General features: G+C 37.8%; 3 protein-coding genes across 3 annotated transcripts; 1 reads left to right on the forward strand and 2 right to left on the reverse strand.

The window, feature by feature from the left end:
• Positions 1-1,772: 1,772 nt before the first annotated feature.
• On the forward strand, positions 1,773-3,212 carry LOC131000667 (NAC transcription factor 32-like). Its single transcript, XM_057926690.1, has 3 exons — positions 1,773-2,163; positions 2,237-2,520; positions 2,596-3,212. Exons 1-3 carry the CDS (start codon positions 1,992-1,994, stop codon positions 2,998-3,000), a joined length of 861 nt encoding a protein of 286 aa, XP_057782673.1. The 5' UTR covers positions 1,773-1,991; the 3' UTR covers positions 3,001-3,212.
• Positions 3,213-3,737: 525 nt separating this feature from the next.
• Positions 3,738-5,872, reverse strand: LOC131000668 (syntaxin-71-like). Its single transcript, XM_057926691.1, has 9 exons — positions 5,615-5,872; positions 5,419-5,544; positions 4,863-5,016; positions 4,679-4,764; positions 4,518-4,586; positions 4,387-4,431; positions 4,235-4,297; positions 4,077-4,153; positions 3,738-3,962 (listed from the first exon to the last, which is right to left on the reverse strand). Exons 1-9 carry the CDS (start codon positions 5,768-5,770, stop codon positions 3,947-3,949), a joined length of 792 nt encoding a protein of 263 aa, XP_057782674.1. The 5' UTR covers positions 5,771-5,872; the 3' UTR covers positions 3,738-3,946.
• Positions 5,873-6,889: 1,017 nt separating this feature from the next.
• On the reverse strand, positions 6,890-9,181 carry LOC131000670 (uncharacterized). Its single transcript, XM_057926692.1, has 6 exons — positions 8,742-9,181; positions 8,533-8,560; positions 7,559-7,789; positions 7,383-7,446; positions 7,233-7,292; positions 6,890-7,146 (listed from the first exon to the last, which is right to left on the reverse strand). The coding sequence occupies exons 1-6, from the start codon at positions 8,867-8,869 to the stop codon at positions 7,088-7,090; spliced, it is 570 nt and encodes a 189-aa protein (XP_057782675.1). The 5' UTR covers positions 8,870-9,181; the 3' UTR covers positions 6,890-7,087.
• Positions 9,182-13,125: the final 3,944 nt, after the last annotated feature.

Below are 13,125 nucleotides of genomic sequence, written 5' to 3' on the forward strand. Positions count from 1 at the left end.
AAGACGCTGAAAAAGAAGAAAGTTGTATTGAGTATAGCGTAAGGCTTTGAGTAAGTGAATAATGAGAGTAGATGATTTTACCGTAGGATTTTATATGTATTTGTAAGTAAATATTAGGAATCCTCTTAGGAGTAGGATTGGCTCTCGATCGACTTCTATTCAAATTAGGACTCTTTATGTCTATCTTCCTGTATTCGCATCAATCTTGCCTTCAGACTTCACTTCGGATAAGATTATCTTCGAGATTCACGGCATATTCTGTTGACATGGGCTATATCCTCAACGGCAAGGTTGATTTGGGCTTAACAGTCCTGTTCTGGGCTGAACCAAGCCTGTTGCTCTGAATCATCGTCATTTCCATCCTATAATTCGGGAATGCATATTTTTATCATTATCACTATTATAATTAAGAATAATTTATTAAATCTATTTATTATAATAAAGTAATTAATATATTTATTATTTTGAATGATATATAATTTATTTTCAAAAGAAAATAATTAATATTTTGAAATAAATATAAATTTAGAATGTTCATAGAAGCCCGATAGCCTCAAAGTATTAGATAAACAAAGTTCGGGATTCGACTTGATACTTAAACAAATCAACTAAACTTGAGTATAACAGTATTCTATTCGTATCGACTCGACTCGGTTCGATTACACCCCTACATGTACCCAAGAAAATTCAAAATTACAATAATTCTAATATGGATTAAGAATGCTACCAATAATACTTTTTAAATAAATAAAATATAAATTACACTAGCAAGAAGTTATGAGTTGTATGGTTATGTTCTGTTGCCTTCTGTTTTTTGTTGGATATTGTCACATTTGGACAACATCATGTTTTTAGGACGTTGGTTGATGATTTATTTATATGTAGGGGTTCTGCCTAACCTCTCACCCGTCGGGTGATTTTTGAAGAAAAAAAAATGTTATGAGAGCATGGCTTGGCATGATAAAGCATGATCGCTCAAAAACATGTAAGAGAGAGGTCTAAGGAAATAGCCAATTCAGCAGATTAATAGTATTAACTATCAATCACCCTCCCATTCGGCAACATCTAACCCCTTTCCATTACATTCCAAACACAATACGACGTTTCTAATCACATCTCCATGAATTTTGGTTCGGACTCAACTATGCAAATTAAAACACCATATCAACACACATATTTAGTTTTTATCAAATATTTTGTGAGGACACAATCAACACTACTGTGGGCTCATAATATTATTACTACATCGTAACCCACGAATTCTTGAGGTTTTGATCATCAAAACATTGATAAAATTGTAAAAAAAAAAAATAACGACCATCTTTGATAAAAAAAACAAGATAGACTCGATGATTTAACAATACTGCAGATTTAAGCAACAGCAGTAAGTAACACGACCTTTTCACCAAGGAGCTGAGTGATAAAAGTCCTTGCAATTGTGCAAATGAAAACATGCATATATACAATACAAATCCCATATATCACTAATACTAGTTGGTCGCATTCAATATTGCAAGAGGCGCTCAAAGACGACAACGAACTCTTACAGAGAACACAGCGTTACATGCACGTAATAAAAAAGTTATGATACTTTTATAATACTCCCTCCGTCCCATAAGAATTTATCACTTTTTTTTTTTTCGTCAGTCCCAAAAGAATGTATCACGTTTATTTTAGGACATGACCCCATTTTCTTATCTTAACCACAACCACTTATTTCTACGTGAGACCCTTTCTTCTCTCAATACATTATCTACTAAACATTTTGTAAAACTCGTGTCATCCCTCAAGTGATGCACTCTTATGAGACGGGGGGAGTAGTATATAGGTTTAATGATCGACATGGATATGTGATCATGAGTTGCCTTCCGCAATATAATGAGGAGGGTCACTGTATATGTTCTCCAACATTACTCTGTCTGCCAATCCACACCTCAAAGCTAGAAAATATATATATAGATATATTTACATAGTAATGTATATTAATTTCCATGGAGGAAATTCCAATTCCAAAGAACCAATACCCTCCCGGAATCAGATTCCACCCCTCTGATGAGGAACTCATCTCTTTCTACCTCCAAAGGAAAATGAAGTCTCTGCCGCTTCCACCAAACGTCATCACTGATATCCACCTCTACTGCTACAATCCATGGGATCTGCCCAGTGCGTTTTCATGCCAACTCCTCATTTTCTTTTGATTTCTTTCTCATTCAATATGTATTGGTGTTGGTGGCAGGAAATAGCATGTTCGGAGACGAGGAGCTGTATTTCTTCACGCCGCGGGACAGGAAGTATCCCAACGGAGGGCGGCCTAACAGGGCGGCGGCGTCCGGCTACTGGAAGGCGACGGGCACGGATCAGCCTATTCGGAGCTCCTGTGGATCGAGGAAGATTGGGGTGAAGAAGGGCCTTGTTTTCTACAAGGGGAGGCCTCCCTCCGGCCACAGGATGGACTGGGTCATGACCGAGTACAGACTCCCCGACACCTCCCGTCCATCCAGATCCACTGGATCAATGAGAGTAAGCTCTCTCTCTCTCTCTCTCTTTCATCAAACTCATTCACCAACCACTTCTCTCTCTCTCTCTCCTTCCCAGTTGGATGACTGGGTACTCTGCCGCATTCGTCGCAAAGGCAACATGTCAAAGAATGAGAATCATGATTCGCATGCTCGAGACATGCTATCTGACTATCTGAAATCAAATGAATACAATCTCATAGTTTCACTGCTAGCTGGCCATGATCCTGTCTCCCTATCTACTGCTCCCACCACCATCTACCAAAACGGCGACAAAATAGATGGAGATGAACCAAACACGCAGCAGATAATTAGCTACGGAGATTTGCAGCTGCTGCCTTCAAACGATTTCAGCTTCCAGTCAGCGCCGTTGGTGGCTGCAGCTGATGCTAGACCATACGCCCAGCATGTGTGCAAGCCTAGCAGCATCAGCTTGCAGGAGCTCGATACTCTGCCGCCATTACAAGAATATTTTCTGCATTGAGCTTATATAGCTGCTTCCGCACTTGGGATCATACGTCTCCGAATTCAATAAGACAACCCCTTCTGTGATTGATTGTGTGTGTGTGTGTGTATGTGTGCAGTTTCCAAATTCTCAAGTTTGTAAGTAATCCTGTGTATGTATCCTTTAATTTTCTCTTGTTTGGTGTTAATAATGTTGAAAATAATGCAATCTTCTTTTATTGTCTTCTATCATTTCTGTTTTCCCATAATTACAGCACTGAAAGAGGTTATCGACATAAAACTTTGATGATCAACAACTCTTGATCACGTAAAACATGCATTGGAGTTCATCAATCTTTATGTGTGTGCCTCAAGATTTTTCTTTTTCTTTTTTAAAAGAAGCCTCATATTATACCAATCACTTTTTCCATTAGTATCTCTACAGGCCAGGTTTATAATTTCTTTCAATTCATGGATCAAAAAGAAATTTTGAAATGAATTGATGGCGAAATAGTTTAAGAGAGAGATACAAACCAAAAAACTAGGCAAGTAAAGACAATGGTCGGAATCAATCTTCTATTCCTATGGTTGGAATTGGTTTATGTACAAACAGCCGATGCTTGCTTACCTGCATTTACTTTACTGGAGGTAATTAACATAATTATTAATTTACTATCCTATGTTGAGTTACGGACTCATGGTGAAGTGTATCAGATAAATCTGAATCATTTCCTTTGTCAAATTAAGGAGATTGAGAAAGATATGCATTACAGTTGGTTGATAAAGTATTTGTATTGTATTCCTCAATCAACAGCTCAAATCGAGCTAGTTCGAACAGAAGGTGCCAACAAGATTTATTAGGATAAATGATATGATAATAATAATCGACACACTAAACATACATGCGATAGAGGAAACTCCAGATCTTCAAGAACCAGGCGCCGCATGGAATTCTCACAAACATTCGGCCTAACACACTGCGTTGGCTAATAGGTCAACACACTGCATTAAGCAAAGAGACACTAATTAATTTACCATTTAATGTCAAAGAAATTGATTATGAAATCAAAAACTTAATTGTGTGCTAAAATGATATATATCATGTGACTGGCTCACTTGTACAAATAGGCTGCAATTCCCAGAAGAATGCAAATCAGAACTATATCGATGCAGAAGTTCCTTGACGACCTCACCTGCAACAAAATCTCATGTTTTTTATAAGTAGATACGATCCCTTCTTTAAGATGAAGAAACATTACATGGTGAGATTTTACCCTAGTAAGTGTCTCCTTCAGCCTAACATTAGTATGCCTGAGATCACTCGATGCCTTATCCACCTGAACAAACATATATATATCAGGTTAACTAGAGTATATTCTACTCATGTCTTGTGACTTGTACATTGAAAAACAGAAAATATCCCAACCTTCGTATCTATCTCATCAATCAAGGGGACCTGCCTATCCAATTCCTGGACACGCGAAACATCAAGAATCAGAGAGATATTACTCGGTCTTTGAATTGTGAAATTGAAGTTGAATGTGGAAATGAGTAGACCTCATTCATATCCTTTGCCAAATTCTTTAACGTATCTAAGCCCTCTGATATCACCTCAAGACCTTGATCCTACACGAATAAATCAAACCACGTGAAGAAAATTGCAAATATGGCTTTGTTTTTCAATGTAATAGCAAGAAAAGAGTGGAGAGACTACAAGCCTGCTTCATTTTCCGCATCTCATATTCCTGCCTAAATTGACTTGATTCTTCCGATTGTTGAAAGAAATCATCATCCAATTTCCCATCTGATTTTCAAACACAAAAAAGAAAGAAACACGGGGGAGTTATAATCAGTTGATGAGAGAGCTCTGTCCGTCAAAGAAACTAGAGCAGCAAGAATCACCAGAGTCAAACTTGATGTTCTTATTGGATGAGGAAGCAAATGCTTGTGTGGCTGGACCTCCTCTAGTGCCATCTGATATTGCTTCGATTCTTTCAGGAAGCGCGAGAACCAGCTCGACACGAGCTTCTTGTTCTTCTTTGGACATACCTTTCACCTGCAGTTTACAAGTGAAGAGTTGTTGCAACGCTTGCTCGGTACTAATGCTACGTACATTTGTGCAGCTAGAGTTGCAGTATAATGCTGTCGAATATCTTTCAAGTTTCAAGATATATAGGCTTTTGGCTTCTTCATCTCTTGCTCTTTTGTTCTGTTTTATTCCTAGGTGAAATCTTGTTTTAGCTAATAAATAGTATTAGAATGTTCGAGGATTTATTTCTTGTTTCCTTCAAGGTATACAGTGAAGTCATGATGATGAGGCTTCAAATCTGTGGTTACTGTTAACAACGTGATATCAGAAAAACAAGAGGAAATCACAAAACAAATTAATGCCATATCATGCCTTAAATTTCCAACACTTTTTCTATGGCGACAAACAGAAAAGATGAAAACAAACAACCTTCCTTTGCGCAAGTTTGTTCAGCTTAGGCACTTCATCCATGAGCCTGGCCTTGATGCGCCGCACCTCGGCGTTCAGCGCCACCACGATCGCCCTGTCCGTCTCATACGCAGCCATCCTTGATTTCTGTAGAGCAAAATGGGAGAAAATTTTGCATCACCGAGAATATTGTTAATGTGAAAAAAATGAAGGAAACCTTGAGAGCGAGGTCGATTTGGGACTCGAAGGTGGAGTAGAGGTGGGCGAAGGCGTCGTCGGAGAAGGCATTCTGATCGCGCTGCTTCTCGATATCGTATTTTTCGTATTTCTTGCAGATGGAGTCCACCCTGAACAGAAGGTCGATCACGCTCATCTTTCTTTTAATTTGTGTGAGGCCGATACTAGATTTGTTGGGGAATGAAGAGAGAGAGAAATGGCGGTCGTCGGTCTTCTCTTTCCCGCCATTCTTGCCTTTGTTTTGTTGTGTTTAGTGGTGCTGGAGGAGGTCAGCGGTTTTCCGTTAATGGCGGTTATCAGTGGCACTCATTTATAATTCATAAATCCATATATATAATTTCCAAATTATCTACTCAACCAAAAAATCAATCCAAATTATTACTACTATCTTTCTTTCGTTCCTTTTCAAAAAACGACTTGTCATGTTTTTTGCTTGCGCTAATTTTTGCTTACGAATTAAAAAATAGGGACAGACGCAGAAAATCAATTTGAAGGAAATTAAATTAGAAAATTTTCAACACAAAAAGTGTTATAACAAAAGAAAATCAATATGATAAAAAATACTATAAGGTATAGAATATTTTTTAAAAAATATTTGGTTAGGATACTTCAACTTACCCTAGCAATCCCTGATGTGTTGGAAAATATATATTTTAAATAATGTTGGGTATTATTACTATGAAAAACACTAAATTTCATTTAAATTTCAATGAGATCAAACTTTTATTCTCGAACGTAAACTTTAAATTTGAATATTATTTGAAGTGCTAAGCGCTTTACGTATTTCATACTAGTATTTGGTTTGAGCCCACCATTAGATATGCCATGGACTTTGCGTCTGATGCCATAAGAGCCCTAGAAAGGGATCTCTTGAAGAGATCCAGTAAAGGATCATGGGTGTCTCAAAAGATTCCTTAATGATCCAAGGATCCTCTCACAGGATCTAAAGAGATCCCTCAGTCTAAAAGATAACCTGATTATAGAAATGTCCCTTTAATATTTAGAGTTCGATCATCACCGTCCCTCCAATTTAAAAGATAAATTTTGATTACATTTTCTGGGTTCCACTTCAACCAACCACCTATAATAGCGATTGATAGTGACAAAAGATGAAAAAGACTTGGACAAATACAGAACTAAAAGTACTACACTACATCATTTTAAATTATAGTACAAGAAATAAAAATAGCTACAAGAAATTCTAGATGAAGTTAAACAGACACAAGCTGCTTAACTTTTTAAACAAATCCAAACATGACCAGGATCATTAATTTATACAGATACCAGAAACATATATAATCATGGTTTGATTACAATTTGATGTACATTAATTTACTAATTAAAGAAAAAGAACACGTCTTCATTTTTTCAGCGAAGGAAATAACTGTCCAAGCCTAATATTTCCATAGAGATAGATCTTCTTCCTTCTTGAAGTTTATTACTGCAGTTTTGATCAGTTATCTAATGAATCTCCACCAGCCATGTAATATTTGCGCACTGCTTTTCTGTACTCTGCAAACAGAAATGGTAAAAACCACATTTCACAAGACTACGCACCATTGAATCGAGTTGAAGAACAAAATGCAAATTCTACGAACCTTCCTGGTTCTTCCAGAGCAAAGCAGCAGACGCATTGAGAGGGCTCTGAGTATTGGGTTCTGTACATTACAGCGCGAGCATAAGAAAAACTATACATAAATACATACAAAAGAGCCAGCAGAAAAAGTGAGACAGCAACGCCGTCTAACCTCCTAGTAGGCTCTGGATGGACAAGAGAATCGTTCTGCAATCATATGCTGAAGACCACTTATCCTGCAACAAGAAAATTCAAGTTAGAAAATTTGGGATGAAGGAAAATAATATGAAATATTTTGACATGGATGCCGAAAAGCAGATGACATGGATGCAATACAAGGCTAATAACCTGAAGAATGTCCAAACAAATATTCCCAAATTGGTCGACATTTGGATGGAAGCATGCAGTCTCAAACTTGACTTGAGGAGGCTTGAAAGGATAATCTAGTGGAAAGCGCAGCAAAAGTTTGTAAGACAGACCGTCGTACATAGTTCCTTTGCCGCCTTCAATTGTGCCAGTCCACGTAAATATGCTCTCCCCGTCAGGGAAGGCCGATACTCCCAGATCTCCACCACTCATCTATGTTATACTCCATAAATTAACAATCAGAGACATCATTTGAATGCTAGAATACAACTAGCTGAACCCCACTATGCCTTCTTGACATTACAGATTGTTAAACATCAACTCACTGAAGAAATGAGTGTAACACATCAACTCCCCTGCCTTACCTCATGTGACACCTATACATTTTCATTCCAAACAATACGCAAACAAATATATTTGTGATTTCATGTTTCATTATTGAAGTTAAGAACGAATTAGCCCAACAGAGTAAATGTTAAGGCTCCATGAGACCATAATAATATGTTCTTTAAGTGCTACTCATTCAAATTTGGACACACATTGTTCTGTTTCTTCAGTTATGAGGCTCCATTTTGTGAAAACATAATTAGGAAGATAAAATTATCTACCATCTACTGGTTGTTGAAGGAGTATTAACTAATTACATCAACAGGGAACATAGCAAAGCACATCAGTAAAGATTTTGTAAGATAAGCAGAAAATAGAACAGATAAAATAAGCTATTCATCAATAAACAATGAAATGGTATTATGGTAAAGCTTAATCTGTTTCTTTCTTCCCCAACTTTTAAAATTATCTAAAAACATAGCACTTCTACATACACCTTTCTCCATATTAGGGACAAAACTTCTACTTGTAATGAATAATCCAATGAAAGCCAACCTCTCTCTTCTCTCTCACTCTCTCTCTCACACACACACACACACAAATCAAGTAAGAAAGAATATCGGACATACCATTAGAGCCATAAGCTCCTTCTGCAACCTGCAAAGCACATTGAAACCGATGCCCATGATAAAATATCACTCATTTCGATTCATTATATCGAGAATTTTACAAAAAAACGCAGCAATTTCGAAAATCCCTTACAAAAAAATCCCAAAAAAATGAAAAAATATTGAAAACACGCAGCCACACACTCAGACAGAAAGAATCAAGAGTGGACCTTTGGGTAACGGAATTGGTATCGACATGATTGGGAGAAGAATTGAGTTGCTTGGAGGAGGGGGTGGTTGGTGATTGTTGCTCCTGATGATGGCGCGATTGAGTATCGCTCTCATCTCGAACCTCCATCGAATTACGTGTCTAGTTTCTTCAGTTGCTTTTGTTGAATTCAATAACGCATAGAAATGGGCTTTTACGGATCAAGATCTTATTGCCTCAGCTACGGGCCTCGTGCGTTTGTTCTTCCCCCTTCAAGGCAATAATCAGGAGAGAGAGAGAGAGAGAGGGGATAGATTTGGCATATTTTAGAAATGTGTCACAAAATGTTGGAAAATTGATGCACGAGTGTTCGTGAATGGGTCACAGTCACATCGCTAACAGAAGGATTTGCCACTTTCTGTTTTTTATTTTGAATTTTATTAAACCCAATTACTCATTTTAGGTAGAATTGTTTGCTTGATTTGATCGTAGAAATAGAGCTCGGATAATGGATGATAAAATATTTAGTTTTAGGTTGCGTTTGGGTACCATAGATAAGGCATCATAATTAAATAATCTTGTTATTTTTTCATTTGATACCTCGTACAGTATTATTTAAAAAAGTGATCCGTGATAATTAAAAGGTCTGACCTTATTCCATTGTTCTATTTTGATAAATAATACGCCTCATCCCTCATATTATTTATCTAAGACGAGATTATTAACTTTTTTCTAAAAGTTACACCCTCATCCCCATCTCCTACTCGTCGCCCGTCTTCAGGTCTTTGGACTTGTACATTGCCACGGCCTGCAACAAAGTGTCTACGCTTGAAGCCATTTCAGCAGCTTCGTCTTCTAATAGACGAGCTCGGGTGCAGAAGGCTTCACCTCGATGAGATTCTCAATAGTCGACAGAGTGTTGTAAGATTAAAATTTATATTGACGGTTGCTGAGGCTGACGAGGTAGGAATAAAGCTCCAACGCGCCGGTGAGGATATTGAGCTTTTGGATATCTTCGTGGAGCTCAAGATCTGAATCGGTGAACTTCTCGGGGTTGTCCGTGTCCTTGAGGCGGGCGGTGGTGTTGGTGTTCTCCAAGGAGAGGGCGTCCTCTGCAGTCGCCGCATTTTCTCTCTCACACGAACCAGCACGTCACATTCTCTTCTCTGATGCGCCGCCGCTATGCCCTCCGATCGCAGGGAAACTCCGTGCAAACATCGGCAGGAAGTCGGTGTACGAAAATAACGTGTTTGATTGCAACGCAGTGTTCGCGAGGATTAATCTTTGAGCTTTTCTCCGACGAAAGCTGAATTGACTTATCCTTCCTCAATGATGTCAGTCCATATCATGTTTATCTTTACACACTTGATCATGTAGGTGTGTAAGCGTGCAATAGCTTACATGAAACGCGATCAGTACACGCTTACACGCTAAGTCGTGCGTATGGATGTGCAAAACCTGAATCAGATCGAAAAAATAAGTCGAATCGGGCATTTTGGTCAGGTTTAGTTTGGAAAAATGGTAGTTGGTCTTCAGCTTGGATTTCTTGAGGAAGAACCGATTAAATTTCTATTCAATTTCGATTTCACCTGCCCACTGACACGTCTGTCCTTCGGCGCGACTGCCGGCTTGCCTTCCCTTTCTCATTCGACACCACTTCCCATCTCTTTCTCCCTTCGACCTTCATGCAACTCCAACACCACAGTGCACGACCTCTCCCCATACCACACCGCCTCCACCTAAATCCTTCGCCGCCAGCATAGTCCTATCCTCGCCACGCTTTATTGCACTCCAAAACCCGATAACATGTCCTTATGTTCTTTACCTTAGTTGAGTTACTCGTCAATTCATTCTATTGAAGTTTTGGATTGAATATTGAAAATTGCGTAAAATTAGGTGTTTAGATGCGAATAAAATGTTTGATATTTGTTGTGGTGTGTAGCAATAATCTATTGAGGAAAAACGATAAGGAAAAGGCAAAAAAAAAAAAAGTCCGAAATCAATTTTTACAAATAAAATAAAATAAGGTCTATTGGTTTTTTAAACCAATCAATTTTTTCCAGCGCAGTTTTGGTTGATTCTTGAATTTTCATCGATCAATTTTGGTTTTAGTAAATTCGGTTTGATTTTGAACCAATGTATACCCCTAGTCGTGCGAAGGTGTACACTACAAAAAAACGCGTTTTTACCGGCGAAAACTACCGGCGGCTATTTTGCCGTCGGTAGCGGCACGGCGGCGGCAGTCCAGGCGACCCGAACTTTCGAATTTACCGGCCATCTACCGACGGCAAATTTCCCGCCGTTAGCTAGCGGCGGCGACGCCGCCGTTAATATTAAAATACGCATTAAATAATTTATTTTATAGAATTAACGGCGGCAAAATTGCCGCCGCTAGCTAGCGGCGGCATTTGCCGTCGGTAACCGTTTAAATATAGGGCAGCGGGTTCCTTCTTTTTTCAGTTTCTGCGCCGCACACACACACGAAAATCCACCCCCCCTCCCCTGCCTGCTGCTGCTGCTTCCGCTGCTGCTTCGCCGCCGCCGGACCGCCGCCGCCCTAGCAGGTATCTCTCTCTCTCTCTCTAGATCTATATATATATATATATATATATATATATATATATCTCATTAATTTTAATTATAATATAATTATATAATTTTCACTTATATTATTATTGTAGTTCGACGACCTCGTTTCACCGCCTTCTTCACGACACCCACCGGAAACCACCACCGTACGCTCTCTTATTTATTTATTTATTTAATTATGAATTTATTTATGTATTTAATTATATATTAATTAAATAGATTTATTTGTTATATATAGTTAATTAATTTATAATTGATTTTGTTTATAACTAAATTATATGAAGCATGATTAATTTTAAATTATATTAATCTATTTAATATATGTTGTTAGTTTAATTTTAAATTATGAAGCATGATTAATTTTAAATTATGAAGCATGATTAATTTTAAATTATATTAATTTTAATCAATTAGTTTAAGAATTGTTTGTTAGAATAATTTATATATGGATAATTTTGTTAAATTAAATGTTATGTGCTATGTGTTTATGAAATGTTATATTATTATATATATATAATATATATATATATATATTGTGGGATAGATTTAATCAATTTCTTAAGGATCTTCTCCCTTTGGGATATAAATTGATTATTTCTTAAGGATCTTCTCCCTACAAATGATTGTTTTTAATTTAATTACCATGATTTTTATTGCTTTTATTTGTATTGTATTATTGCTTCGACATTGGGGGGCCGGGTAGACCTAGTATAGGCTTAGTAAATTAGGACCACTATGGTCATTATTAAAACTATATATGTTTTATATATTTATGGCAATGATGATGATGATTGCATTTAACATAAACAAATAAATTCAAATCACATTATAATAACCAAATTAAAACACTTTTAGTGTATTAATGTTAAAAAAAAATAAAAAAATTAATTAATTAATTAATTAATTATTAAATATTAATTAAATATTTTACCGACGATAAAAATAAGGACCGAAACGAACTCGCTCACTAATTAACAACATATTTCAGGTATTATCTCCACATATTCAAAGATTATAATTATATGAGTGAGTATATAGCATTTAAATGAATTAATAGATGTAGATATATCAATAATACGAGTGTCTGTACTGGTGATCACTCGAAAAGAATTTCAAAGTTAAGCGTGCTTGACACAGAGCACAAGCAAGATGGGTGACCCACTGGGAAGTCGGGTCGCCGACTGGGAAGTTCGTCTAAAGTATGCAATACCGTATAAATACGGAAATAAATTGTGGATATACAATATACAATAAAATAAATAAATAAATAAATAAAATAAAATAAAATAAAAAAATAAAATAAAAACATTACCGTGGGCAAAACGCCGTCGGTAAATACCCGGCCATCCTCCGGCATGACCCACCGGCCGGCGGTAGCTTGTTACCGACGGCGATTCGCCGCCGCTAGTTAGCGGCGGTACTCGCCGTCGGTAGTTTTCCGGCAGGGTCAGCCGGACTTCGGTGGCTCTCTACCGACGGCAAAATAGCCCTCGGTAACTAGCGGCGGTTTCTGCCGCCGCTAATTCTCCGGCTAGGCTCCGCCGATTAACGGCGACAATTCCGGCGGCATCGCCGCCGTTAACTGCCGACGGCGGATGTTCGCCGCCGTTATTGTCGTTGCCGACGAAACGTTTAGCGGCGGGAGATTGCCGCCGTTATCGCCGCCGGTAACACTATTTACCGGCGGCCGTCTTTTGTTACCGACGGCATTTAGCCGTCGGTAATCAACGCTTTTTTTGTAGTGGTAAGTGTGTATTAACGAAACATGATCATATGCATGGTTACACGTTAGGTCGTGTGAGCGTGTAAATATGCAT

The sequence above is a fragment of the Salvia miltiorrhiza genome, chromosome 8, assembly GCF_028751815.1.
Source record: "Salvia miltiorrhiza cultivar Shanhuang (shh) chromosome 8, IMPLAD_Smil_shh, whole genome shotgun sequence".
In the NCBI taxonomy this organism is placed as follows: Eukaryota; Viridiplantae; Streptophyta; class Magnoliopsida; order Lamiales; family Lamiaceae; genus Salvia; species Salvia miltiorrhiza.

What these genes read in the sequence shown, in the direction of transcription:
- LOC131000668 (XM_057926691.1), bottom strand. Translation starts at nt 5,770, where the DNA reads ATGAGCGTGATCGACCTTCTGTTCAGGGTGGACTCCATCTGCAAGAAA. An exon ending in TGGCAAAGGATATGAATGAG is followed by an intron (nt 4,432 to 4,517) that starts GTCTACTCATTT and finishes TCGCGTGTCCAG; the next exon opens with GAATTGGATAGGCAGGTCCC. An exon ending in TTGATGAGATAGATACGAAG is followed by an intron (nt 4,298 to 4,386) that starts GTTGGGATATTT and finishes ATGTTTGTTCAG; the next exon opens with GTGGATAAGGCATCGAGTGA.
- LOC131000667 (XM_057926690.1), top strand. Translation starts at nt 1,992, where the DNA reads ATGGAGGAAATTCCAATTCCAAAGAACCAATACCCTCCCGGAATCAGA. An exon ending in CAATCCATGGGATCTGCCCA is followed by an intron (nt 2,164 to 2,236) that starts GTGCGTTTTCAT and finishes TGTTGGTGGCAG; the next exon opens with GAAATAGCATGTTCGGAGAC. An exon ending in GATCCACTGGATCAATGAGA is followed by an intron (nt 2,521 to 2,595) that starts GTAAGCTCTCTC and finishes TCTCCTTCCCAG; the next exon opens with TTGGATGACTGGGTACTCTG.
- LOC131000670 (XM_057926692.1), bottom strand. Translation starts at nt 8,869, where the DNA reads ATGGAGGTTCGAGATGAGAGCGATACTCAATCGCGCCATCATCAGGAG. An exon ending in ACCAATTCCGTTACCCAAAG is followed by an intron (nt 8,561 to 8,741) that starts GTCCACTCTTGA and finishes TGTGCTTTGCAG; the next exon opens with GTTGCAGAAGGAGCTTATGG. An exon ending in CATCCAGAGCCTACTAGGAG is followed by an intron (nt 7,293 to 7,382) that starts GTTAGACGGCGT and finishes TGTAATGTACAG; the next exon opens with AACCCAATACTCAGAGCCCT.